The 26,849-nt window shown below is 45.0% G+C and overlaps 1 protein-coding gene across 1 annotated transcript in view; it reads right to left on the bottom strand.

Annotated features, from left to right (window-relative positions):
• Window positions 1–632: 632 nt before the first annotated feature.
• The window catches only part of LOC104619140 (protein eva-1 homolog C-like), a gene marked incomplete at its 3' end in the record, with an annotated part of 26,574 nt that continues 357 nt past the window's right edge, over window positions 633–26,849 (bottom strand). Inside the window, exons 2-8 of the mRNA XM_010284922.1 lie at window positions 25,789–25,895; window positions 23,508–23,730; window positions 19,905–20,028; window positions 16,680–16,832; window positions 6,023–6,166; window positions 1,481–1,552; window positions 633–722 (exon numbers count right to left, since the gene is read on the bottom strand). Of these exons, the coding sequence (XP_010283224.1) occupies window positions 633–722; window positions 1,481–1,552; window positions 6,023–6,166; window positions 16,680–16,832; window positions 19,905–20,028; window positions 23,508–23,730; window positions 25,789–25,895 (913 nt within the window). The remainder of the gene's footprint in view (window positions 723–1,480; window positions 1,553–6,022; window positions 6,167–16,679; window positions 16,833–19,904; window positions 20,029–23,507; window positions 23,731–25,788; window positions 25,896–26,849) is intronic.

The following is a 26,849-nucleotide window of genomic DNA, read 5'->3' as shown; positions in this document are numbered from 1 at the left end:
CTGGCGGGGGAAGCCCCTGCAAAGGCTGTGGGATGATGCCCACAGCTGCGCGGCTCTTGGCGTTTTCTAGAAGAGCAGCAATCTTAGCTCCAGAACCACTCCTCAGCATCAGCCTTTGCTGACTTCTGAAACTCGTGACTTCTCCTGTGCTGGCAGGGATCAGGTGATCGCAAATTTATTTGCCTCAACAAAATTTGGCTTAGTGTTGCTGAGTCACAAAACCTGCCATCTCCCACACCAGCGACAGCTGGGTTTGTTTTGTGGGGTTTTTTTTACCGCTCCTCGATGATCCTTATATGAATCCAAACCAACATTTCCAAAAATGGATGTCTCCAGCACTGCTCCCAGATCAGAACCAGGTTTTCAAAGTACCGAACAACCACCAGTCCCCATTGAAAATATTAATTAAAAATTATCTTGGCTGCAATCTCTAAAAGAGTTTGGATCCTTCAGGATGGAAAATATTCCATAAATATCAATTATGCTGTGATTGTCCCATCCACAAGACTGTGATTATATTGTAATAACATCGTTACTATAAACATGGGATTACCAGTGGTGACCTTCTGAGGTCATCTTCCTTTTTCCCAAAATGTCTAATGAACCAAACAATCTCAGCCTCATTTTCCTACCTCTAATGTAGGCAAATGTAGCCAAGGAGTTGCTAACAAGAATTCCATCTTTCTTTGGAAGTCTTGATTCCTTTGGATCAAGGTCGACACCTGTGACATGAGGAGGTAAAGCAAATTCAATCATATCATAGATGATGAAGCTACTAAATTGATACTCACCCAGTAACTGTTAAACTAACAAGTTCACCTAAAACACAGGCAGGCCAGAGCTGTGCCGTAGGAACCTTGCGGAACATTAGACCAAACAATGATTGATAAATAAAATAAATATTGAAATAAAGTATAAATAACGAAGTATTGAAAACTTTGAGTATCTAGAAAATGGCAAATTTACTTAAAAGAATCTATTACCAGGTGAAACCTCTTGCCTATTCCCATTAAGGTTTCTGAAATAATTTTACTTCATTAAGCTTCGCAGCTCTCAAACGGACTTCCCAGGCCAATCACTGCAGTACACTCCTGTTATCGATGACAGCATCTAAGCATTAGCCACAGCATTAATTTTTCTGCCTTTAAGAAGAGCAGGTGTTGGCGTAACTCTTAAAAAACTCTCCACCCTGAAACAACCACAGTTTGCTTTTCCCATGGTTCAGTCGCAGTTAGAAGACAGCACGCTGGCTATGGGTAGGTCCGGAGGGGTCACTCGTTTCGCGGTGCCGCTGTGACAGCAAGTCCGTGCTCGCACGGGTCCCAGCCCGCCACGCTGCCCCCGCCAAGGGGGAGAGCAGCTGTTCCAGCAGGGTTTCCATTACCTCGCCCCACCTCGCTCGGACCAAGCTCTGCAGTGGGAAAACGTCCTGTTTCGATCAAAGGAGAGGAGCAAGCCATTTTTTTTTGACGGTACGTACCATTGTTCTGTTTGATGGAAGACTTGCTGTCGGTGACCAGGGGGTTGACAGCCGTGAGGATAAATTTAGGAACTGAAAAGATGAAAAACGAATTGTTAGTTTTAGGAGCCAGATCCCCAGCTAATTACCAATCCCACTGCTAACCCTGGGTTTATTAATTGGGTTTCCCACGCTGCTATTGATGAGATCGGAGCGGGCGGCTATGTCCGTAGCCAGCACGGGCAAGTGCCAGCCCTGCCAGCCTGAGCTTCTTCGGTGGCCCAGAGATGCTCCCTCACGCGTGGTGCAACCCCAGGCAGAGCTGTGCTGCTCATCCCCGCCGTGCCAGCCCCGGCCGGGGCCGCTGCCGCCGCCTGCTGCGTTGCCTTGACTTTTACCAACCTACTTCTACGCTGAGCCCCATGGCTGGCAAACGCCCCGGGAGAGGGGCCGTGCCCGGTGACACCTCCTCCTCCCTCCACCAGCACCCACAGACCTGGTGCACCGGGAGGCACGGCACCGGGATGCTCTGGCATGGGGCAGTGGCAAAGAGCGCGCTGCTCGCGGGGTTAGCGCCGGGGGGAAGGAAACGGAGGTGGGAAAGGGAATAAAGTAACTGGGAAGCAGACTGAAAGGAAGGTGGGGTGAGCCGGGCAGGGAGACAAGGGCGAGCGCGGCCGGCAGAGCGAGCCCAAGGGACGGGACGCGCAGGCAGAGCGCCAGTGGTTTTCACCTAGAGATCAGTGAAACACCAAAGGGGACAGACAACGCTGCGACTTCTTGCTAGAGACTAGTAAGGGCAGCTCTGGACCCCTGACTGGATTCACACCTCAGCCCACGGGGAGCTCCAGGAACACCAAGGCAGCTGCACACACCGCGGGGACCTGCCCCCTCGTTTTCTGGCCCCTTGTTTTCCACCCCACAAGGGGTGCACCAGCCCGTGGGCAGGAGACAGAACTGGGCCACAAATTCAGGATAAACGGGGCTACAGTCAGATGCTAAACAGCGTCTAGATACCGTTTTCAGATGAGGATAATTAATTCACTGTAATTCTCAGAGAAATGTTGAAAGTCTTGTGTGACGTCCGCTGCAGAGCCTCTGAGACGCACGGCCACCAAGGAGGAGGGTGTGCAGGATGGGAAGAGATGCATGGGTGGGACTGGGCTGCACCCTCCCCATTGCATTAATTTTTTCCCTTGGTAAGTTGTCACACTCTTCTCGAAATAATTCACAGAGCTAAAAGCAGGTGCATCACACAACACTGAGAGCTGACGTACTGCGTGTTAGGTGACGGGCCCTTCAGACACCCGGAGCTTGGCGCCCGTTCCCCGCACCGCGTGAAGGCAGACTGACTGATTTTCAGACTGATGTGAAGGGGGTGGGGGGGGGAAGGAAGAAATTTCAAGTATGAAGCTCGCCTCTATCCCACACAGAAACATTTGCCAATAGATAGTGTTAAGGAAAGTTAAAGGGAGCAGAGGAGACTGGGGTTTGTGGCTTAGCATAGTTTTCCTTTGAAAAACAACTAAAAATAGCACTTTTTTCTGAGCAGAACTTTTCTTTGTGTGTGGGCTCAAAGTCATAGCTGTTTCCTTTCCTGATGAAGGAATTTTTTGGGGGACTCTTAGCTCCTGTTTGCAATAGAAGGCCAACAGAGATATGGGAGAATGAGCTCATTTCTATTTTGGCTTGTACCTCATCGTAAGCCTTAAACGTTCTCCAGCGGCAGAATACTTCTGTCGGTGCATGAGGCAGACAGTGAGCAGGCTGGTTTGTTTTCAGACCGCACGCCGAATTTGCAGACCGGGCTGTTACGAACAGCACGCACGTGTCATGAACAACGTCCTGGGAGGACGCAGTGTCCCCCGCGCCTTTGTGTGACCTGAAGCTCCTGTCGCATGGCCTGGTGCCCAGGCAGCCCAGGCTCCTTCACAGAATCACAGAATCAATGGCAGGGGTTGGAAGGGACCTCTGAAGATCATCTGGTCCAACCCGCCTGCCAAGGCAGCATCACCCAGGGCAGGCTGCACAGGAACGCGTCCAGTCGTGACGTTCTTGATGTTCCTCCTGCTCCCCTCCAGGGAGCTTGCTACAGGACTGAATCCTTTCCCCGTGGCTTCCCATAGGGTTTGAATGGCTATTTAATAGGTCATTAAAATATCTGCTGTAGGGGGATGCTGAATTCAAAATGACACGGGCAAAAAAAAAGCTCCTGATGGCTTGCATTATTGCTTTTCATTATGGCTCCATTTCAGACAGAAGGACTTTAACTAGGATAGGCTGCATCAGGTCGCTGAACAGCGTAACTGGTACTAGCACGAGGAATTTTTATCAAGATAATCACATCTATACTACAACTCGTGCCAGCACTACTTTGTCAAGTAGGGTTGGAGCCGGTCACCCACCGCAAGCAGTCCACAGAGGGACTCTGAAAGGCATCCAGGGAGGGCAGTTACAGCGCGGGGCGTCAGGCGCTGCGTTTCCTGAGAGAGGCTTCCGAAGTCCAGCCTCAGCAAGAGCCAGGAGACGTCACCTCGTGCAGACACCAGACGATGCTGAGCAGGTCATCGGGGGCGCTGAGACCGCGAGAAACCAGCGCGTCCTGGCTCCTGCTAAGTTTTTACTATCTGGAATTAACTGCAAAAATAAAAATGCAGCCAGACGCTCTAGCCCTAAACGGTTGCTGACCACTGAGGTGGGGAGTACAGTTCTTTTTCACATTCCTGATCATGGTGGAAACACTTTCAAGTGCGGCACAGCCCTCAGAGAACGTGGTCTGCTCTGCTGCGCTCCTGTTGCTTCAAGGGGAGGCCTATTTACCTTATCTTGGGAAGCATCAGCTTAGCAGGGAACTTCTAGTGAGGGGAAAGAATGTAAAATGTCATTCTGGAATATGCCCAAACTCTTCCCATGTTCACGAGATGATCTGTAAAATAATTAGACCTGCAAATCGTTGGCTAATGCTTCAGATTGCACAGCTCAGTAGGATTTGGCAGAAGAAAAAGTCTTCAAAATGTGCCAGCAACACACAAGAACACTATTTATTACCCACATGTTTTTGCAAAACCACTTCACTGAATAACAGAATGCATAACCTCACGGCAAACAAACATACGCTGGTTCTCTGGTTCATCTCTAGAGAGATGTTTCTTGCACACATAGATGTGCAAGAAAGAACGATCTGTTATAATTATCCTTATTCTAATTAAAGAGCATTCCATTAACTCATTCATGAAGTTACTACAGCATGAAGGCAACTGCACAATAATGTAACCTATCAGTGCAAAGGCAGATGTCCAGCTCTCTTCAACAACATAAAGCTGAGTTACTGCAATGCCTCTCACCTGACAACTAACTCACGGGGAGACCGAAAAAGAAAATCTCTCCTGCCAGCAAGGAAGCGGCCGGGGCTCATATTCCTCTGATCTTCAGGTACACGGTGATCTGGCAATCAATCCTACGTTGCTGTTCCCAAAAGCACGTCTCGGCTAACCTGTGCCCTCTGCCCATTACTCCCTAGAGATGCAGCAAAAAGGGCTCTACGAGACGTCCCCGTTGGAGCCGCTGCCGTGACTCCCCACCGGCCAGAAGGAGCCAGAAAGGGGCAGGGGCTGGCAGCTTGCCGAGCGGTGCGCAGAGCGGTGACTCGGGGAAAAAACTTTTATGGACCCTCTGGCTGAAGCAGAGGTGCGTGAGAGACGATCACCCCGGAACCTCACACTTCCACCCCGCAGCCAGCCGGCAGCAGAAAGCAGAGCCTGAGGAAATCCGCTCGAGGCTCAAGAAATGCGCAGCCATTCCCAAATACGTGCAATACCAAAATAAGGGACTACGCTGAAGTTCTGTAACCAGTCTTCTCTCACCTTTGTTGGTGCTACACTTTGCTGTCCCACGGCTTTTGCTTCTGAGAAGAAGAACTGTAGGGAATTCTGCTTTCCCCTGATGTAAATACATTAGTTCGTGGTAAAGAATATGGAAAACTGTTCCTCTGCCTGAGGAATGAGCTGAAATAGGCTTCAGTCCTGCAAGGGACGTATAACCTCAAACTCTTACTTCTACTGAGACTTTGCCCAGGAGAAATGAAATCCCTCTGCAAGGCTGAGGGCTGTAGGTGTGCTCGTGTGAATCAGATTTCAGGACTGGGCTTGTACACAGTGCTTCAATTATGCTGGACTGCGTTACCCGCGCTGATGGCAGGCAATGCCAGGTTCTTTTTCCTAGCGCTGTTGCAGGTCAATTCTGTAGAACAGACTCTTACTCTGACAGTATTTCTCAAAATATTAAAACACATATTCTATGTTCTATTGTCAATTGCATTTTTACAGGAAAAAGACCCTTAATGCCTGAATTTACATGAGGCGCAGCTCTGCCCATGGGATTGTTCATATATTTTGTTTGTTCTTGTACGCCTATGTCACCGACTTCCTATGCTAAAAGGAAGGGGAGATTTTGGAAGCCTCTGTGAGCATGTGTGTGTCTCTCTCCTTACGTGTGCACCATTTGGCATTGTTTTGCCTTGCAAGCAGAATGAGGGCTTTAAAATGATCACGCATTTGCTCTTACCACATGCGTAGCTGACATTAAGGTATTTTGTAACTCCAGGCAGGCACGGACTTCCAAAATCCCGGCTAGTGACAACGATTTTGCATCTCTGTTTCCCGTAACACCTTTTTGATAAAACTTCTAGCGCCGTGTAAGACAAACAGTCTGAAAGAAAAACACATACAATAAATATACAACACTAGTGTTATCACAAATTAGCTGCTATGTACATGACTAGAGATACAAATCTGCTATTGATTTCAGGCATATGTTTGCCTAAGCAGGATTTCAGAATTAAATATTAAGATTTGTCAATGCAAGGAAGTCAGCTGCAATGAAAATGTGAACTTGCAGCAAGCTACCTACCTCACGCTGACTTCCAGGTGCGTACTAAGGTTGCTGTAAGACTCACGTCAAGCTCCAAACGAGGTGCCCAGTATAAACCACTACGATGACGTGGAAAAAATAAGCACATCCAAATCGCTCTCCATCTGTTCCATCTCAAGATGAGTGTGCAAATAACGGGAGAATCAATGCTGCTTGCAGGTCTTTTTCTCGGTCCCTGGGTTATTGAGATGATTTCACTGGATGCCTAATTTCATTTCAAGTCAGGTGAGACCAATTTTTATGTGTTGCAACAGCTAGGGCTACAGTGAGGTTTGGTATATTTAAAGGTAGCTTTTGATTTATTATGCCTGCCGCTGGTAGGAGCCATTCTGCCATAGCACAGAGGTCAAAATGGGATCAATATTTAACCAGGGAAATATGTGGCTGCTTCCTCCCATACCAAATTCCAGGCTGTTCTAGTAAGGCTGCCGCCACAAGCCAAGTTCACATGCCTAAAGCAACCTTCAACAGCATCTACACTGCACTGCCTTCATGCCCTAATTACATGAGGTAACCCACATCATTTTTAAAGCAGCCTATACTACCCCTGACTTTGTGCAGATGAAGAGAGTCCAGACTCTCCCCGTGGGCTGAGCAAGAAGCACGCACCATGTGTGAAAACTTAACTTGCTAACAAAGATCTACATTCAGAGTTGGGATTTCTTCATTCAAGACTTACGCCTTCTATCACAATTTATAAAAGAATAAAACTTGATTAGGAGGATTTTGGACTGAAGCTGGAATTATTTGAATGGGAAAGTGTGTGTGTGTGTGTGTGTGTAGACAAACTTTAAAAAATCTGCTATAAAAAAAGACTGTCTCTAGATGTGATTAAATTCCCGGTATTCACATATGCTACTCCGAGCCACAAAACAACCCCCCATCCCGCTTAGTTTTGGTTTCTAAACAGAAAGTATGCAGAAAGGACAAGTCTGGAGTAAGTAATACTTTTCTGAAGCTTTCTGCTTCCAGTCAGTGTTGCCTCATGCATTTTGTGACTTTCTGTGGATGACAGATATTTCCCACTCTAGTTTTCTAAGGCAGGGGCACTCTAGAGGTCTGAAAACATATTTCTCGGGGCATTAAAATAGCCCTTCTTCCTGTAATAAAACTCAGACAAGGACAGCATCCTGTCACCTTCCAGCTGCTGAAGTTCATTTCTGCCTCTTTAGAGGAAGGCGAAACAGTGCTTGCAAGGACACTCCAAAGGTTCCTCAAATCAGTCTTCTTTGAAAAGAAAGAGGAGGTTTGAGACTGGAGTTCTTGACAAAGACAGACAGACAGATGACTGACATTTACTATGTGAACAAGGGGCAGATTTGTGATTTTTAGAGTTAATCCCCTGACACCAGAACTAAATAAGTCATATACTTGAGCGGAGCCATTGGGAGATAGGCAAAGGGCTCACAGGTTACCTTTGGACATGGATTTTTGGTAGAGCAACTCTTCCTTTGTCTTTTCAGAGACCTAAAATCCTAATGCCCATGTGTCCCGGGAGGCTGCTGGGCAGGCAGGGAAGGCTGACCTAAAACATTGGGTAGTTCTCATGAAGTAACTGAGCTGCTTTAGTTTCCCTCCCTGGCCATTTTAGATGAGTAAGGATATATTTGGATGGACATTTTAGGTAGCCAAGTAGCTTATTTTGGCAAGTATGAAAACAACTGAAGAATATCAGGAGGAATTATCAGATGATTCATAGATGAATGGATTGGGAGCACAGCAGCAACCTGGCAAACTGAATAATGTTTTCTACAAAATTTCCTGCCCTGGGAGCTACTCACAGCGTCTTTAAAAACAGGAGGCTGTTGTGCTGATGGTTTTCTACAAATTCAGTAATACAGTAAGTACAAGTTTCATTTTGCCTTTCGTAGATGCTTGCTCATGTTTCTGTGGGAGTTAATAGCTCCTTATCGTCTATATTCATGTTGGATTTGGCTCCTCTACCTGAGGAGCCAGTTGTCATATGCCTGCAGGCTCTTGCCAGGCCAGTTTTTGGAGAACTTCCCAAGGCTCACCTGGTGTCACAGGTGAGTAAGTGCAAACCCAGGCTGGCTTGCTTTTGCAGGACACCACGGACGTTAACTGGAAAGACCTATAACAAAAAAAACCAAACCCTTAATTTAACTTAGCTTCCTGTGGTCTAACAAGATTTTAGGTTTTAGTGATCCAGTCAAAAAATGTTCCATTTTTTTCCTCCCTGGTTTATGCGTGTCCTTGCTATCTCCCCACTAACTCTCCTGGCAGCTACGATGCCAGCCGAGCAATGACTTCAGCTCGGAGGAATTCTGTGTACTCCGTACCAAAGGCCACTTTTCCAACACCTGCAGCTCCGCCTGTAGAACCCCCCACAAGCAGGCGTTACAGAAGTGTCCCCGCACCGAAGCCAGAGGAGTCGCTGTGTGCTGAAGGGATGTTCAAACTAGTTTCAACCAAACTTGCTTGGGGTCGAGCCGCAATCCAGCTGCAGCAACGCAGAGCCCGTGCCAGGGACAACTTGTCCTCCTCCTGGTCAGGCACCTTCCTGCAGTGTCTGAATGAGGAGGGGATTCAGTCAGTGCTGCGTCTTGAGTAAATGAGTGAATGGTCCCACTGAACGGCCCCAAAGAAATCACCGAGCAGGAGGTGAACATACGTACGTAACGTGTCTTCTTTCTTGAGTATCTCAGTAACGCTCGAGCTACGCGTATCTTTATGGGGCTTGCGAAATCGGTCCCACACTTTTAAAATAAACTGCCTCCTGAAAGGCACGTTCCCAGCGTGCTGGAAGGCTGGTGGCATCCACCAGCAGTGGTGGAAAAGGCCGCGATGTGCGGCTGGGAAAACGCTCCATTCTTCATGCCTTTCTCCCGAAGTTGCCCGCTACGCGCCAAGACTGTTGGTGGATCTTTTGAAACAGACACTTGTATGGATGGCATGGAGACACGGGTGTCACGAAGAGGTTCTTAATGCAGTAATAAACTATCAGAACTGACTGCAGCTATTTAACAGTTAGAGTAGAAAGCCTTGTTTCTGGAGGAAAGGCTCTTTCAGCTCCCTAATTAGCTTTGTTTAGGAAAGTTTTGGCATGCAAACGGCATGCTATAAATCATGCAGGCTTTAATGAGAAGCAATTTGTCTTCTGTTTTCTTAAAGCTTCTCTGTTTCAGACAGGCAAACTTTCAGCTTTCCCTCCCTTTCTTTCCACCCTGCCACACAAGACCTGCAGGTGATGGAGCAGTCAGAGCTGGCCTGAGCATCTTGCGCCAAGCTCTGGCAACAGCGTCCCGTCACACCCTCTCCAAACGTTACTAATTGCCGTCTTCTCCCACATCACTATGCACAGGGTGAACCTCAAGACATGCTGGGTAGGGAATGTGTCTCAAATGTCGACCCACACGACATAAAAAGCAATGTGCCGGTGAAGGACCAGGGCACCCAAAAAGAAACCCCTCCACAATTTGTCACTCCAATACTGGAGCCCAGCTGCTTCTTGCTTTCATCCCAAACTGCCGGCTTACGCTGCTTTATGCTTTCTGGGCTGTGCCTACCCGCAAAAGAATAAGGCGCTTGCTTTTAAAATCAGCTGAAAGCAAAGATTTCACACTACCAAATCAGCATAGCTCATGCTTTGTGGAGCCCGAGTATCAGCTCTGGGGATAAGAATTGACAAGGGGAAACTGTGGAGTTCGGAGCAAGCTAAGGCTGCAGGCTCCTAAAGAAAGTTTCCATAACAATATGGTAATTTATGCAAGAGCATGGCACACAGGGTCCTGCCTACGCATCCGAAAAGGGCCATTCCAACCGCCAATTCTAGGAAAAACACACACCACCATCAGCGGCGCTTACGAAAAGTGTTGCTGATACCTTTGTGTTCCAGGTCCGAGTACTGTCAGTAAACAAGGCGGTATGATACGCTACAGACACTACTTACTGCCAGCACGGGTAAGCGGCACCCTCTCTCCCCCGCTCGCAGGCGATTAGCCCATCGCTCGGTTTTATTTTACAAGCGGCTCCGAGCTCAGAATTCAGCTTGTAAGTATTTTGCACAAAAAATAAACAACCCCCCAAAAAAAAAAAACAAACCACCCTGGTCTTTCTCTCCTTACTGCACACACGTACGGGACAGAGTGGGGGATCCATCTGCCGGCGCGAACGCCGAGGGCGGGAGACGAGCGGAGCTCCGCGCTCGCTGGCGGCAGCAGGACCAGACCCCCCGGCTCAGACGCTCGTTGCTTTGTGTCGCACTCTTTGGGTCTGCACGCACACGGGCAGGAGTTCCCTGGCTTTACTTCAGGCTCGGCTGCCAAGTCTGCTTTTCCAAACAGTTCAAAAATCTAAGGCAGGAAAAACCATACACAAGAAAACCCCCGAACTGCTAGTGGGGAAAACACTAGTGGGGATGAAGTGATGTGCGCCTGGGCGCGCTTTAAGCAACTGCAAACAGCTGCTCACCAAATGTGCCCTTCCCTGCTCATCTCAGCAGAAAGTTAACTGGGCTCTAAAAATGGTGGCTGTTCTCTTCTTCCCCGCAAAAAATCACTTCTCATCCTGCCACTGCGTTGAACACCTTTTCTTTTTGGGGAGCTTTATCTTGACAAGATTTGCTGGGGCCAAGTTGTGCAATGACTCCCACTGGCACCTTTTGGGGCCCAAAACACCTACTAAGCTTCCCAGTTTGCTCAGGAAGGACAAGGAACTTTTCATATCTGACGCCTGCAAGAGAGAGTTGACTTAAGGATTTTCATGGTGGAAGCAAAATTGAACAATTTAATCCTTACGTTTGCACCCATAAAATTCAGTTGACTGTTGCCTCCCACACCCGACGCGGCAAGGCACTAGTGGCAGAAGCCGCAAAGGGAGAGGTCCCACGTCCCCGAACCCCGGTCCCGCTACAGAACAGTGCCTCTGCACCCACCCCACCCCTCTGCCCTCGCAGCTGGCGCACGTTTGCTCCGCTGCAGTGCCCCTGCAAGAGGTCCTGTAACTGCTCTGCAGCCTCGGGCTTCTCCCGTTCAGCAGCCTGCCACTGCATGGCTGCCCACAGGGCTTGTGTTTGAAACCAGCCCCCCAGTTAGCTGGTAAATACACGCTAAGCAGACGGTGCTTAGGAATGGAAGGGCGTACCCAGGCCTTGAACCAGTGATACTTGCAGTCTAGAAAGGACTTTTAGCCACCTTCTCTGTAGAAGCCCTGAGCTACAAGCTCTTGCTCCTTCCCCCAGCAGAGGACTGGGCTCAGTGTTTCTGTCAATTGACTAAGTGCTCCTTGAAGTGTCTGGACTTCAATATCCAGCATTCCCTAAATTTTGGCCAACTTACATGGTTTTCTGGCACCTAGAAGTCTATAGCTAGCATGAACCTAATAACTTCAGTGTGTTGGCATTTCCAGATCTGCCCGTAGCTGTTTGTACCTTTACTTCCTTTACATCTGCTCCCAAGAGACTTATACAGGGGACTGGCTCACACTGGGAGGAGTATACAACTCTTAGTAAAAGAAAGAAAGCAAAAGCTTTTCAATCACTGTTAGTGAATAAGACATGTAGGCCCTCTGAATTATGCACAATACTGATACAAACCAACAAACAAAAAAGAAGAAAAAAAAGGAATCACAGTATCACAAAATACTGTTATGTAACAAAACCATAATGCCTTGTTGGGCTGGAAGGAACCTATGGGACTTTGGAAATCTCTCTTTCTTGCCTTGGTAGCACCCCTTCCTTCTTAGCTAAATACCATTTCACTGGAAAGAGGGGATTAGCACAAAACCCAGCCTCAGGGTATGTCATGCCATGGTGATGAGGGTGCCTGAACTCTTCCCCTCCCCTCTCAACCTCCGGAAAGTGGGAACAGGTAAAAGAGAGGGCTGTGCTGGAAAGGACCTACCTTCCAGCAATGAAGATACGTAACTCAGGGCTCTGCTCGAGGGAATGCACATCTGACTAGTCAATGCAGTTCCAGGTGAAATTTCTGGGAAGGACATTCTAGCGTTCTAGCTTGCAAGTTGCAGCTAGAGGCAACCCACTACCAAGCCTTCCTTCAAGTACTTTCATGTACTAACAAGAGTAATTTATGACTTGAGAAGTGTTTGTTGGCCTGAATCTTCCTTGTACTCTCTGTGGTAACCTGTTCTGGCACAACTCTCTAACTTCTTTTGGCCAATAAATTTTCCCTTTCCTCATGCACATGTTAGTACAAATGTAAAAGAGATAATATGTCAGAAAGGGCAACAAGTCACGCAGGAACAAACTGCTACAGTTTCCTGCTGTGGTGCCAGGCGCAACAGATTCCTTTAAGCAGAACCATCTGCTACAAAACTGCACCCAAAAAAGTTTTCATTTTCTTGTGAAGTGTTTGATAGTCTTAGTAAAACGGGGAGGTTACTTTCTGTAAATTCTGTACAGTCTTAACAGTGACAGTCATTTGAAGAGCTTCAGAAGCTTGGAGTTTTTTATTTTCCTGCAATGATCCAGAGATCTTATAATGGAAATAATTCTTGTGCTTCAATGAACTCTGTTACTTACGGTAGGAGCGAGCTTTGCAGAAGAAACTTTTCCAAAAGATCCTAAAATGCCTGGAGACAAGATTTTACGCACTGTTCTTTGAAGTGGGCAATGGTGACCGCTCACAGGAATGAACGGCCCTGATGACAATGCCCTCTTGACAAGAGCAAGACCAGAGGTATGTAAAAATACCGTATTTCAGTTTGATGGTGAAAGTGATAAAAAACAGGAAAAATATTTTATAGTGAACTTATACGGAAATTTCCCATTCTTTGACAAATCACGCATCTCCCCCAAACTGCGTCAAGCAAGATGAGTTGTTCTAAGCGCAGCTTTTTGTTTCTGGTAATTTTTAACAAAAACAAGAGACACTTTGGAATGAAAGGTGCAAGTTACACATATAATTAGGTATCAGTTTGGAGACTGAAAGTAGTTGCTGCCTTATCAGCTACGGTACTCACTAGGGAGTTTCTTGTAGTCAGCAGTTCAAATCTTTACCCAGATTCAAATCTTCTCTTTATCTGAATCAGAACAGGGACGGACTTGGATGTATGTTTCCCATAACCCACCCTGTGAGGGCTTTTCAGCTGGCTTTGTCTCGTGCTAAAGCTGTTCCATTGCCTAGGGTAAGCAAGACTTAACCAGACCAGAGGACAACTCTACTGTAAAGGCTTTGTCTAGCAGGGATGACACCATGGTGCCATTGCTCTTCTTCCTCCTCTGTCTTGAAAATGGCACGTAATTTACATTATTAAACTGGCTGAGAAATCTAGTTTCCAAGAGGAGGCAGTCATGCTAAATGTTGATCTGAGGCTCAGGATCCTACCGGTGATCTGAGGCCACAGAGATATCACCACACCAGAGATGGATTTTTATACTCTATTTCTGATATGGAGGAGAGCCTTCACACTATAGAAATTTTACATTTTTCTGTGTTCCCTTTGAAGCAAAGCTCCAAAAATCTGTCAGCTGATTTGACAGACTGTTCACAGAGAAGCAATAGATCAGAATGCATCTGTCTCAGTCCAAACCTGCTCTTTGTCATTAATTGCCTATCAGCTATATTACATGTGACATGAGGTCACCAAAATCTAGAGAAGTATCTAATTAATTCAATACCCAGTAGTCCTAGCAGGACTATATCAAGTACGGAGAGATGCAAAACTCTTGAGCTCAACAGAGACTTCCTATACTTGTCATTAGGACCTACAGATGACTTCTCTTCTGCACAGTACTAAAAACACACCTCAGTTTCCCTGTGATGCAGTGAAAGAAATGGAAAGGCTCAAGCACTACCTTTAGGCTGAGGTGCACAAACGTGAGTAGAAACAACAACAGATGTGTGCTGGAACAAACATATACAAGTACGTGGGCTTTGATTCAGCAACGAAGAGCAGCTGAAGTAAGTTTCTAAACTGTCTCAAATCTTTAAAATCACATTGACATTCAAATTACCGTTGCTTTCCCTGAGATAAAGGTACACAGACATTTCAAAAGTCTAATCATGCACCCACTCACATCTGTATGTGCTTAAATAACCACATAAATACAATTTAAGCTTGAGATGGATAGATCTGGAGTCAACTGGATTTGGGTCCTAAGCACTAAATCTTTTTGTCATAACTAAATGTGTACTCCCAAGCCACATAGGTGCTTCTGAAAATTATACTCACTGCAGAGGGTTACTGGTACCACGCAGGAAGAGGCCAAGCACTTTCATTAAGTATTGGGAAATCTATACAAGGATCCACCTTCTATAGATCTACCTTGTGTTTGTCTCAGGTTTTGTGCTCTCCCCTATTACCATGGTTTTAGGTTGCTTTATAGAACACAAAACCAGCAACAGCCAGAGGTGCTCACCAACTCAAGAGGTGATCGTATACGGGGGCCAGGCAGAGAGTTTGTTGCTGTTGCAAATTCTTTCTCTATTTATACTGTGAAACTTTATCCAGTAAGAAGGGTTTGCAGTATTCTGATCTGTGAACTCTTAAGTGTTGACATCAGAGGTGAGTGATTTCCAGAGGTGAATGAAGTGCAAGAAATAAGTATGATGGCAGCCTTTCTTAAGCGACTGAGCTGTCTCTGCTCTGCCTCGCCTCATACACTAATGCCACCATCATGAAGGATATACGGGTCTGTCAGAAACCTGCTAGAATGTTTCCTCCACAGAACAGATAAGCGGAGCTAAAGTCTGTGTGAAGGACCATACAAGACAGCCAGTGTGAAATGTAGACCTGGCGATTTAAAATAGACTGTTGCCTAAGAACAGATTACAGTTTTCAGCCAATACATTTTAATAATATCTATATAACAAAATAGAAACACTGGCTTGCAGACAAATGGCTTTTAAGGCTAATTATTGACCTCTTTCGATGTTCAGAGATACTTCTTATAGATTTCACCTATAGCATGTTTCTTAGGAGTAAAGTTCAGCCTTTGCACAGGGCTGGCATCAGTCATGTAAGTCTCTCCCTGTGTGGCATTAAGGGATTTGAACAGCACACGTATCTTGTGCTGGCGATCTCCATGGCATGAAAACTCACCTTCATACCTTCGGTGTCAACCACTGAACATATTATCCATGCAAGCATCAAGCATCCTCACAACCACATGCTACTATAAATTCAGATATTTAGTGACAAAAAGTGAGTCATAAGTCATTAATCATACACCAGCTGAGACTATGCAGTGAAGTCGATGATTTTTGGACTACGTCGATGACCAGTATGGTTATCGATGTAGACCATACAACTACTTATGATGTTTTGGGTTCTTTTACCTATTCCAAAGGGAACGGTCTGTGCCTGAAAGCGTTCACCGTCTGACCAAAGTAATATTAATATTATAGCAACACTAGTATATTGTTTATATATCAGTTACTAATGTAGTCATATTAATATCATATATTAATAGCTATATATTGGGATGCACCTGTACTAGTAAATCAGCGGTGAGAGGGTATGTTTCTGGCACTCCAAGGCAGTGCTCCACTCTGGTAAGTATGGTCCTTGCCCCCATCTGGCCCGGGGCCAACAGCATCCTCTCAACAGCTCCCTATCAATCACAGCTGAGGAGCTAGCACAGGCCAGGGAGCAGCCCCAAGGAGCAGTCGGCATGCAGTCATCCCGTGTTGGGGGGCAAGACTGCAGTACTACATACGTAGGACATTCCTGCCTGCTGGACTTGGTGCCAGAGAGAAGTCCTAGGCACATTTAATTTTCTAGTGTACTACCACGGTCTTGGAGTCTGGTCATACAACAGCATCTAAAGCAATGTACTGTGACCTATGGAACCTATCCTTACAGTCTGCGTTTAAGGCAAGGAAGAGCTGGCAGAAACAGAGCTCACAGAAGAAGGTAACAGTAAGACAAGGTGTCGTGCCCTAGGTGATCCTGCCTTGGCGGGGGGTCGGACCAGATGATCTTCAGAGGTCCCTTCCAACCCCTGCCACTGATTCTGTGACACTCGGGTTGCCTCATCATTGTCAGAAGTTGGAGGAAGAAGAGGCAAACAACTGATAATTAGTATACATCACCTAAGTTCAAGACAGCCAACAGAAGTAGGGTTTTTGATGTTAATTATACTAAGGACTGATTAACTATATGAAAGTTTATTACTTTGCTGCATTTCTTAGTTTATGTTTCTTCCTCATACTGGGCAATTTGTTTGAGTTTCAGAAATAATCTCTCATATTTCAATCACTGCCGCCTTCAAAATGCCATTGCTCTTGCACCTGAAGTTTTCTCCCCATCTGTTTCCCCTCTTCTCTGTGCACCTGCTTGGAGAAGGTCTATCAACAGCATAGAAACATACCAAAGGGGGGGACGCGCTCCACTTCTGTCGAGCAGACGTTCTCCTCATGTGCCCATCTGCCATAGGTGGCAGAGTAGATGATAAGGAACTTGGACTCCTGACAGTGGAGTTTCAGTTCCTGGTTTTCACATGCTGATTTGGTTTTGTATTCAGCTAAAATAGAAGAAAATAACAATATGGTAGCATGAGGCAATTTACTCAGCTGGACTGTTAATAGCAAATGGCAGCATGACAGAAAACAGCTTTTCTGCAAGTTCTGTTGCGAGTGATATGCGGCACTATTACAACCAGAGACAAAGCCAACAGCAAAGCAGAGTGCTTCCTCCAACTGAACTGCTCCCATATGACTACCTAAAGCCTCTTGCTCCATTTTGAAAGGAACGAAAAAGTTAACTTTTGCCAATCATCTCCTCTCCCAGTGGAACAGCCTCCCCCCTTCCCACCTTATTTCCTGGCTTGCTTTCCACTGCTGCTCAGCAGGAGAAGCCTCGTCCTTTCCTTTGTCTCTCCCCGGGCCAGTGCTCCATTCTACGCCTACTTCAGATGCCCGCCTGAGTGCTGAGAGCCTCCGACCGCCCATCAATCACGGGGATGGCTGGCATCACCCGGTGCCACCGCACACGCCCCTGAGTGAGCATCGAAGAATGGGAGGCACAAAGGCATGGGGATGGGCGACATACCCTGAGCCAGACAGCGCTTTCAGCTGTATCTCCATGGCTCCACCAAGGTCAGTGGGTTTCCCCGGGCATGACTATGCAGCAAGGGCTCATTTGAAAGTTTTGCTGACAAAGCAATTCGAATCAGGAGGCTGAGAAAAATAACTCCCCGCCGCCCTTTCTCAGCTGGCAGCAGCACACTGGCCGCGCTCGCAGCTCAGAGGTGGGGAAGCCAGTGAGATGTCTCCAGACAGCATGGTTTATTCCTCCTAGGGAACGGGTTAAAATCTGCCATCCGGCCAAGGAGGTCTCTGGCTGGCCTAAGCAGCCACTCTGCTTGCAGCATTTTACGGCTCAAGCCTTCCTAGTCTAGATATGGTGGCAAACCTTTTCAGTGCAGATAAGGCCGGGGAGATGAGTTTATTCTGCTCCTTTTTTTTTTTTTTTTTTCTCTTTCAAAAATGTGAAAACAGGAAAAGGAGGTTCCTGAGCTGAGCAGGAGAAAAGGGAAACCTTATTGTTACTGAGTGGTATCCCTGTGAGCAGAGCGTGGGTGGTGGTGCTAGGGGAACTGGAGAGAGAAAAACCTCCTATCTATTCAATAAAGAAAACATTATTGTTTCATTTAGAATAGAAGAGATAAAAAAAAAGAAAAGGGGTTAATGTTCTTGGTAATAGTCCGGTTTCTTCTATTCGAGCTCATCAGCAGTCACATGTTTAAGTCTAAAAAAAGTGGTTTTAAAAAATACTTGACCTGCTGCAGATAGATTGTTACTTCTGCAGAAGCACCTGACATACCGTACACCCATGAGGATCATGCCAAGAAAACAGAGGCTCTGACCCAAGGGCTAACAGCCTAAAGCGGTGTTCTGTGTCTGTACGGCTGCGCTCCGTGGTTGCTGGAGAGGCTAGGGAAGTACAGACAACAGAAAAAAACCCACAAATGGTATAAGACAAAGGTAAGAATACAACAGAGACCTCTGCAGAGAGAGAGCAACAGAGGAAAACACAGTATTTCTAAACAGATGAAAAACTAAGGGATTCAGGCACTTGCTTAAGTGCCCACTTGAAAGCAAGGAGATTGTAAAATACACTTAAAGTTATACCCAAGCGATTTCCCGAGTAGGGATGTTTTCCACAGCCAACCCTAACAATACTGGTATCTTACCTACAAATACAAATTTCCTGTCACATGAAGTCATGTAATTTGCACTGGAACTGGACTGTTCCTCAGTTCTGAAGGCAGCACTTGCTGTTAAATGCATTTTAACCAACTTTTGTAAAATCCAGATTACAGAGAACATTATATATTCAAAGTAGTGCATTTCCAGTGGGAAAAATATTAAGCAGCTTATAAAAGTAACAAACAGGATCTCAATCCACTTTTGCTTAGTAAAAAGAGGTTTCAAATGACACAGACACAGCTATGATATTCAAATCCATCTACTATTAATAATGCAGTAATTTTAATACGTGAAAAAGAATCTTTAAACTATAAGATAATAAAACAGATCTTCAAAATGTTAAATTTCACACTTTTGCCCCCCCCGATGATTGGCTCAGTAAGACTCCCTGGGAGTTCTTGTGTCAGTGCTTTGCCAAAGGTAACACCTACCTACTCCATTCCCGTATCTCTGCTCTGACTTCAATACTCCGCATAAATTGGCGCTTCAGTTTGCTTGCCACCCCTGTTCCTATTCCACCAATGATGTCTATCTTAATGCTCTGATTAAAGAAAATCTCTTTTGTGCTTTCTCCTTTAGTTGTGGGATGGTATTTCTGAGTTGGCTGGTGAACCTACCCATAAATCATCATTCAACTATTTTCTTTGGGACCCATTTCATCCACACTGGGGATTAGCTGCCAAAAAACAGCTGAGCCTCCAGGCTACTGGGGCTTGTTCTCATATACAATAGCAACAAGAAAAACAATTAAAAAACGCCAATAAATGAAACCTCATGATGATTGTCTTAATCTTTCTTACACTTTTCTTACATTTACCAAGTGCATTCTCTTTGAGGCAGGATTTGCCCCTTTACGTATCAATGTTAATTACCTGCATAGAATACACGTGATTCTACAATGAAATTCTGTAATAAAGCTAGCCACATGTATGTATCCTCCAGTCATTATTCTATAAATGGGAGGTAGGAACAGAGGGTCATTGAAAGCTTTGGTCCTCCTTAAGCATTTTTGTATATTCCTTATTATGATATCTTCTTCATCATTTGGATCCTTCACCCAAGCATCTGATTTTGCTGTTCAGCTCTATCTTTCTAATATGACGCTATCATTACCATCTCTTCAAAAATAATTTCCAAAACATTTTTCCTTCCTAGTTTGATGTCTGACTCTGCCAAACTATGCTGGTCGTTAACTTGGCAGCAAGAACACTGAAGCTGTAAACACAATGGAGAGCTAAGGTAAAGCAGAAAAAAACAATTTGTTATTAATCTAAGAGTCTCAAAACTTCACATGGATTTATGCAAAGCCTTGTACAGTGGCATTTTAACCAAAACAAACAACAAAACACACACAAATACACATTTGCCTGATGTGGATTACTTACTAGGTTTGCATTTAAAGGAGACAAGGAGGAATTTAGTGGTCCCTGGACACAGATCAGGTCCAAAAACCCGACTATTGACAAGGAGTTGGCAGGATCTCAGGTTTTGGCATTCATCCAGTACTTTCTAGAACAACGGGCAAAAAGGATAGGCTTGAAAACAAGGTATGAAGCTATATAGCAATGAGAACACTTAGTTGTACTTTGTTCTATACAGGACAGAAATCATTCCTTCACAACCTTTTGGCTGTAAACACGTAAGGAACATCTGCATCACCAGATTTAAGCCACACCTCTACCAGACTTTGAGGTGTGCCCAAGTTTATGGCAACACATTCATCCCAGGGATGCTCACGGCTACTTAGGATGTTACCCATCTGCTGTTTTTCACTTCTTCCTCTCCCCCGAGCTGGTCGGCCAGGTCCCGCTGTGTGCCACCGCAGCCTCGGAGGTGCTTGGGACTCCGTGCAGAGCCCAGAGCAACTGGGAAGACGCTCAGCCCCCGGCCTCTGTGAGGCCTGCGGCACTCACACGCTCCTGGCTGATGGCATTGATGGGAGTGTAATGCCCAGGTGAAGCATGGTGACTCAAAAAGGTGTCTTTCTAACATTCATTTCATCTCAATCTACTTCAGTTTACCTGAGCACGCTCTGTAATATCTTCACTTGAAAGAGTTCTAGCTAATGACTTGGTGTGCCTTAGTGACACTTAAGCACAACTGTAGCTTTAAGCCATGTGTAGGACCTCCTGCTTAAGGGGCACTTGACCTAATGTGTGTAACTGCTTGCTTGCAGTTACACACATCATCAGATATTTACTTCACTTGCCACTTCAACCAATTCCAGAATTGGTTTGATCAGATAGCACAGCTGTGGATGTCTATCCTAAGCCTGCTTGTCTTTTTTGTTTTGTTTTGTTTTGTTTTGTTTTGTTGTTTAAATGCTCTTTCTAAGGCCATCTCTACCCCAGATTTTTTGACCCAGCAATATATCGTGGTTCTTACTGTGCTGCTTCACTGGGAGCGGCAACAAAAGGAGGACAATAAAAAAGTCAGAAGCATTATATGCAGAGGGTCCCGTGGACCCTCTCCAAGTTCAGCAAAAGGACCGAGTACTCCTAATGCTCACATTGGTCTTCCCACTTCATCAGTGGTTTCGGAGCTGTAGCTACAGAAAATATGAAGACATTGCCCAACATGAGTCCGAGCCCAGTTTTTAACACAGTCACAAGCCAAAGCACCTAAAACCCCCAGTTTAAATGCAGCAGTGTACTTAGGAAATTCTTACTCGCCTTCAAAGCTCGGTTTAGAGTGGGCTTTCTATACACTATTTTTGGACAGTCTGCGGTGTTGTGCCCAGGATTCTTGATGTTTAAAATCACAGCAGGCTGTGGTAAGGAGGGCAGTGTCTCCAGGTCACCCCACTCTTGACAGGAATAACTGTAAGATACCATTCTCTGATAGATTTAGGTACTCCTGTAAAATCGGTGGGAATTTTTGCGTTGTTTCTCATCAGAAGAGGTCTCAGTCATACCAAGAGGCCAAATCACAAATTTACCACTGTGATAGCATAAGCTGCACTCTTGTTTCCAGGCTGAGAGAGCTGGCAGTGGCTGAATCTCTCCTGTCATCCCTGGAAGCCATCCCTCCCAAGCAGAAATGATACACGTTGGCAGCACTTTGCAGCAATCCTGTAACACTCCTGCCTTTTTGTTCCCGTTGGTAGAAGGAGAGGACTTGCATCCAACACTTTTTGAGCATTAAGTGCACTCTAAAGAGTTTAAAAGGCAAGGAAAAGCACAGCAGACTTAATTTTATCAGACAATTCTTCTTCCACAGAGTTGCAAGTCAAACAAATAACTCCTCCTTAATTGTGACAGTTCTGGAACAGGCCAGTGCAATTGAGTTATGTCTTTGGTAAGTGGAGATAGCTGTCCCCTACTGAGTCACCTTCTGTTTGCACCTGAGCTGAATCACCTCCTGTGCATCTGTTTGTACGTTCTCCTATTTAATGCCAATAGCAGTCGCATTTTCTATCATGTTGCCGTGCAAAAACACGCAACCACAAAAGCAAACAATGATACTCACAATGAGATAGCACTGGGCTGTTAATATCTCAAGACAGATCTAACTTTGCAGTGATCCTTTTAGTAGGAGGTCACCGTCAAAAACGCCTGTTATGCTTCCTGCCGGCTGCATCATGCCCAATTATGCAGACTGCAGATGCGGTTCCAAAGGGAAAGGGAGGAGGGATGAGATCACTGGTGCTCTTTTCTAAGAAATCAGTTTACAGGATATGTCTCTTCTCCTTGACAGAACCGTAACTCCATGAGATGCACAGTACTCGTATCTCTCACGTTCGTGGCCTCATCAAAATGCTTTCCTGCCTTTGATCAGTGACAGTGCCTGAACGATGATGATAGTTTATACAACAGTTATCCCATGCTGTGTTTACTATATTCAAGGGAAAAAACTGTCCATGAAGATCTCACAAAGGCACTCACAAGCCCAAAATAATCATTGGTGTCACTTCGCTGTAGTCACTAAAATGACATCAAGGATGCATCTGGCCTACTGTTTTCGGTGGAGAGCTGTACTTTCACATGGCCCATAGGTCACGTCTGGAATGTCTTTAGAAGTTGCAGTACAACATGGGCAAGCCACACATAAAAAATGCCCTAATATTGTTTCTGGAGAGAGGATATTACTGCCAAACCATTCGTTACAACTCCTAAACTCACTGGTGGTGGGAAATTATGCTCCCTGTTGCCAAGAAGCAATGTGTCAGCTGCAAGCACAAAAGTTGCAAGCTTCATCAAAGCTTCTGTAGAGCATTTACAACAGCTTCACCAACAGAACGTGTTCAGGTTCCACTGACTACTCATTTTTGCAATGATTTACTGAATTTGGCCTAACACTGGGCATTTTCACTATGATGACACAAGCCTTTGACAGCAGTGTAAGTCTGCTTAACCTTCTAAGCCTCGTTACAAAAGTCTCCATAGCAGAAAGTAATAATTTATGAAGTATAAATCATTTTAAACTATACTGAAGCGGGCCCAGCACACAAACCATACAATATTACGGATACAAATCACGTATTAATGAAAATGCAGGTGTCTGCAGAAGTGCTTAGGATCTGCTGTTTAGCTGTCGTGGTGCCTTCTGAGTGAGTGAAGATAGCTATGGAACAAGCCAAATGCCAACCAGAGTGCCATCTTATTCAATGGGTTTGTAACTGTCAAATGTTCGTAACCTCTCCTGGGGAAAAGGAGGGCCTGTGTGATGGATTAAGACTGGTCTGCTTAGTCATGACCAGCCCTTGACTAGAAGGGAATTGATTATTTTAGGCAACTTTGAGAATGGAGTTTCCAAAGCAAGGCTTATCAATGCAGAAGGCAATCCACAAAGTTTTTACAAACCTATGGTAACATCCTTCTGGCCAGACAAATTCTTTCAGTTTTAATACTTTCCATGGCAAACTGACATAGTCACCATGTCATTTCATTCAACGTTGTGAACACTTGCCATTTTCACACAGCATAGCTCACCGCATGGAAACCTTCAAAAACATTGTGTGCATTAAGAATCTTTCCAACATGCGATACCTGCAAAGAGGTGGGTGCCACACAGTTTATGGGTTCTGCCATCCTGGTTTCAGGCTCCCGAGTACTACACATGTGGTAGTCTTGCCCGTAAAATGCTGACTGAACACTTATTGTTGAATGTCGAGGACAGTGCAGACTCAAATGTTCCCCATCGCAGGCGTAGGCAGTATGATTTTGCAGAAGTTTGGTTAGGTAACCTAGAAAATATTCAGCTCTGTTACAACTAGTACAGGAAATTACAAGCTCGTTAGATAATAAGAAAACCACAATCAGTCTCTGGAAAGGGCATTGTAGTCAAGGTTATGCGTATGGCCCGTTGCCACACCACATGGTTCTGTGAATGGGTCAACCTTTACATGCTAGTAACGCTCAGGTCTGGAAAACAAGAGGTCGTGTGGCGGTGAGTCAGAGCCCTACCAGCACTCCAGCAGCGGCACTGTGTCGGAGATGTCATTTCACATACAATAAAAGGGCTCAGGCCCTTGCCAGTCATGGTCACGAACAATCTCACGGTGTGTTTGCAGAAGTCAGAAGGGCTATGACTTGGTTTTGTGGGCTAGAGTCTCGCGTTCCAGCTGGTTAAGATATTCCTTACATCTCAGCTTAAACTGATGCTTTGCACTCCTGGGCTCCTAGGCAGTTGTGTTTCACATGAATGATAATAAAATCTGTGATTCTCTCTGTATCACTGAATCAGATGCTAGGATAACCAAGGAAAGGTGGTCCATCAGTGCTGGACACTGTAGGTGCTTGACAGAAACCCAGAAGTAAGACACACAGAATTTTGTATTTCACAGAACCATAGAATAGTTTGGGTTGGAAGGGACCTTTAAAGGTCATCTAGTCCAACTTCCCAGCAATAAGCAGGGACATCTTCAACTACATCAGGTTGCTCAGAGAGTAACCACAGAGTTTGTTGGTGTTAGCAGGAGAGGGAGAGGTAGGATCTGTATGCAGCTGTCCACCTGCACCATCCTTTTGCATCTTCTAATAAGTCCATGAGTAGCAGAGCTAATGACAGCTGTTTTTCTGGTTTGTATTTCATCACGTATTGCCTCTTTAGCCAAGATTTCTGTTATCACCACAAATACTTATAAATTTTAACCTCCTACTGCCCTTCTCTCTGTTCTGCAGAATACTTAATGGAAACATGCAGGCTGCTACCTTTGACCATTACAAATTAGCCATTGTGATGGGAAACTGTTATGGGTAATTTAATTCAAAGACTTTCCTCACATATCATTATGAGGCTTTGATACCTCTACCACACTTGATTAAAATCTATCTTTAAGCAGAAAATGTTTGTGGGTGAAGGGGAAGAAGAGGCATGAGGATCAGGAGAGATAAAGGATACAAAATACTGATCTACAATGAAGCAATATCCTTCCTCATACCTCATCCATAAACACAAGGAAATTAGACCCCAAACCACTTTCTTCCTCATGAGTTTTATGACAATCCAATATACTACAATCAAAGCAAATTGGTTTTCTAATTCTTCCACTATTAGCCAAATTTTTTATTAATGTGCATACAATAACTATATTTGAATAGTTTCCTTATTCTTATACATGCATTAAATCCTGTATAATTCTCTCTAAAATCGATTCCCAATTGCTAGAACTCTAGGATCATCCACATTCAGGTCAAAAAATCCAAACAGAATTCTCCAAACCAAACATATAAAGTAATGAGAAAGCACCAAGAGCTTCCACTGATTTATTTGAGAAAAGATTTGTAGAAGTTTTAAAACTGAGACCATGGTTACATATGTATCTTTTTAATTTCCAAAATTATACTTTTCCTATCTTTGCCTCTTTTCCAAACACGTAATTGATCTAATTAAAGACAAAAGCTACTATCTTCTCCTCAGAAGCCTTGCTTACCCTGTTGTGGTAACAGCAACATTATTACTGGTAACTATTATGGAGGAAAAAAACCCCACCATATTTTCTTGCTTTGGTGGCTGAATCAGAACTAGAATGACAATTTTTTGTATTGTTAAACAAAAATTAGTTTTCTTAAAGAAAATATTGAACAAGAGTTTGCTCACACCATTTGATTTTCACACTTTTTGCCCTTTTTAAGCCTTTCACCAAAGACGAGCAATTTTTTAAAAAGGTTTTAAAATGGAAATTTAAGTATTCCAAGTAAACGATATGAAAATAAAGTACTTCAGTCCTCTGGCATCTTTTCCAGCTCCAGTTGTGCAACTGGATTAGAAAACTCAGCTCCCCTATTAGTTACTAAGTCTGGAGAAAGGAGAAGCCTGCTTCACTACTGTCTTTGCTGTTCCTCTTCTAGAGCCAAGAGAAGACAGGAGTCAGCTAGATGCACCTTCCAGTGCAGCAAAGATGTAGGCGAGTTCCTCACCTCGTCGAACTCCGTCTGAGCATGGAAATGAGAAGAGAGAGAATTTCATGCCCTGTATTTGCAGTCTAGATCTCAAGGAGACCAGCCCAGCAGAAATCCCTGTGGCTTCTCACAGGTTAAAAAAACCCAAACAAATCCTTCCTCTACATTTTCTGTGTAATTGAGACCACAAATAACTGAGCGTTCCAGCCTGAGCCGCTCCTCTGTCAGCCTGCTCCTGAAAGGTGCTGGATATTGCCAGGAAAATGGGCCGAATGCCCAACTGCACCCAAGCGACTTTGCTACGGTCCGATACCGTAACGGGGCCTCCAGTGGCATTTACTGCCGGTGAATGCCTTTGGCACAGCCATCACAGCATAAAAAGGCCACAGTGTAAAAGAGTACTCAGCCCAATGTGAGTTGTGGGCACTCAACACCTTGAAAGATTTAGCCCGATATTTGTAACCATTTCAGTTCTTCAGGTTTTAAGTTACTTGGAGCCAGGAGTGCTGTATACAAAACAGCCCAGTATTCCCTCAAGAATATCAGCTATGTTGTGCTTTGGATGAGTTCCCTGGCATCTTAACTGCTACTTTGATCCTGCAAATTCCTAATCCAGCATCTAAGCACCTTTCTCCAACAATTGCAACTACTCAATCCTTTTAAAAAAATGCCTTTTTAAAAAACTTGCTCTGATTCTGTATTAGCAATATGGTTCAGTTGTAAAAATAGTGTTAGATGGACTAGTGAAAATAAGACACCACGTTCTCTGGCCTTCCAAGCGGCACTCAAAGTGACACTGCTGTAACTAAAATCCTTGTGTATTTGCACACAATAAAGGATAAAAATAGTAATGGAAATTGGCTGCGAAACTCTGATAAGAGAAGTGGTGACGTACTAGTATCTGAATTGCTCGTCCCGCATGGCAGGCCACATATACCTGCATTTTCTATTACCATACACACAGCCTACGTAGACACCGGTGGAGCG

Source organism: Phaethon lepturus, unplaced genomic scaffold (assembly GCF_000687285.1).
Source record: "Phaethon lepturus isolate BGI_N335 unplaced genomic scaffold, ASM68728v1 scaffold11744, whole genome shotgun sequence".
NCBI lineage: Eukaryota > Metazoa > Chordata > Aves > Phaethontiformes > Phaethontidae > Phaethon > Phaethon lepturus.
The sequence above is the reverse complement of the archived record's forward strand: the minus strand, read 5'-3'. Positions and strand labels throughout refer to the sequence as shown.